Source organism: Sphaeroforma arctica (genome assembly GCF_001186125.1).
Source record: "Sphaeroforma arctica JP610 unplaced genomic scaffold supercont1.9369, whole genome shotgun sequence".
NCBI lineage: Eukaryota > Ichthyosporea > Ichthyophonida > Sphaeroforma > Sphaeroforma arctica.
This window is the reverse complement of record NW_014031189.1, coordinates 1-1,084: the sequence shown is the minus strand read 5'-3', so window position 1 is coordinate 1,084 and position 1,084 is coordinate 1. Positions and strand designations below refer to the sequence as shown.

At 43.5% G+C, this 1,084-nt stretch overlaps 1 protein-coding gene across 1 annotated transcript; it reads right to left on the bottom strand.

Annotated features, from left to right (window-relative positions):
- Positions 1–326: 326 nt before the first annotated feature.
- SARC_16959 (hypothetical protein) lies at positions 327–944 on the bottom strand (the record flags this gene model as incomplete). Its single annotated transcript, XM_014288939.1, has 2 exons — positions 327–537; positions 851–944. Coding segments are annotated over 2 exons (305 nt in total), but the record flags the coding sequence as incomplete, so codon positions are not given.
- Positions 945–1,084: the final 140 nt, after the last annotated feature.

Sequence of the window (1,084 nt, the reverse complement as noted above, 5' to 3'; positions counted from 1 at the left end):
GTGTGTGTGTGTGTGTGTGTGTGTGTGTGTGTGTGTGTGTGTGTGTGTGTGTGTATTTATATATATATATATATTCATGAATGAAGTGAAATATGTACGTACACGTATCCGTATAGGAAAAACTGGTGCAAGACACTTTATGAAATTGAAGGTCTAAGAGTAAAATCTGCAATTTTTACACTTGTATTGCCGATTGCGGGCGCTAGTAGACAAGTGTTGTTCTCAATGTGAGAGTGAATCTGTCTTTGTATGTCAGTATATACGTATACATCCAAAAAACCCACACATAAACGTACACTCTCAACCTACAAGCTTACACGTGCTGCTTATGCATGCCACCCACCATTGTCGAAGGTCCAGATATAGGGTTTCCATGTGTCTGAGTTCCAGGGAGCTCTAAGCCACACACTCTTGTATGGAGGTGCCTTCTCGAGTGCGAAATTGACCAACGACATCACAGCCGACTCCGTGCTGGTGGCATTACGCACAAAGTCCCACGCATTCATCGGGCAGTTGGACACTCGCGTGATGGCAAACCTGGTCGAAGTAACGCATGATGGATGAGTGTGGTGTACGATATAATATGCACAGTACTGCCATTGCCTATGCTTAGTCGCTTTGTGGGTACACACGGAGTAGAGTTGGTGTAAATGCGCGCAGCAAGTGTTACATATCCGACAGCCAGAAAAACGTGTTATGACGCAATTAATCGAATATGGAAGGACGAGCGGATGTGATGTATATAGGCTTGCACAGTATTGCTCTTAATTTTGTATGTTTTTGATATTTATAATGGACCATAGTTAACTCTGCTTTCAAAATGTAGACCGCCTATATTGATGGAACATACCCGGAACCTCCGCTGAAGCCGACTTTCCCGGGAGGGTAGGCAACACCGATGTCTGACGATTTTGGTCGAGGGGAGTCTGTGGTGAATCGGAAACCTGAGCAGTAGATCAATAAAAAGCAGTGGGAGGTGATATGAATATACTATATGAGAGATCAATAGACTACTTTGTGTAGCTACAGGGTGGTCACTATTTAGTCACATCTTCGACAATGGACAATTGAATGACTGATAGTC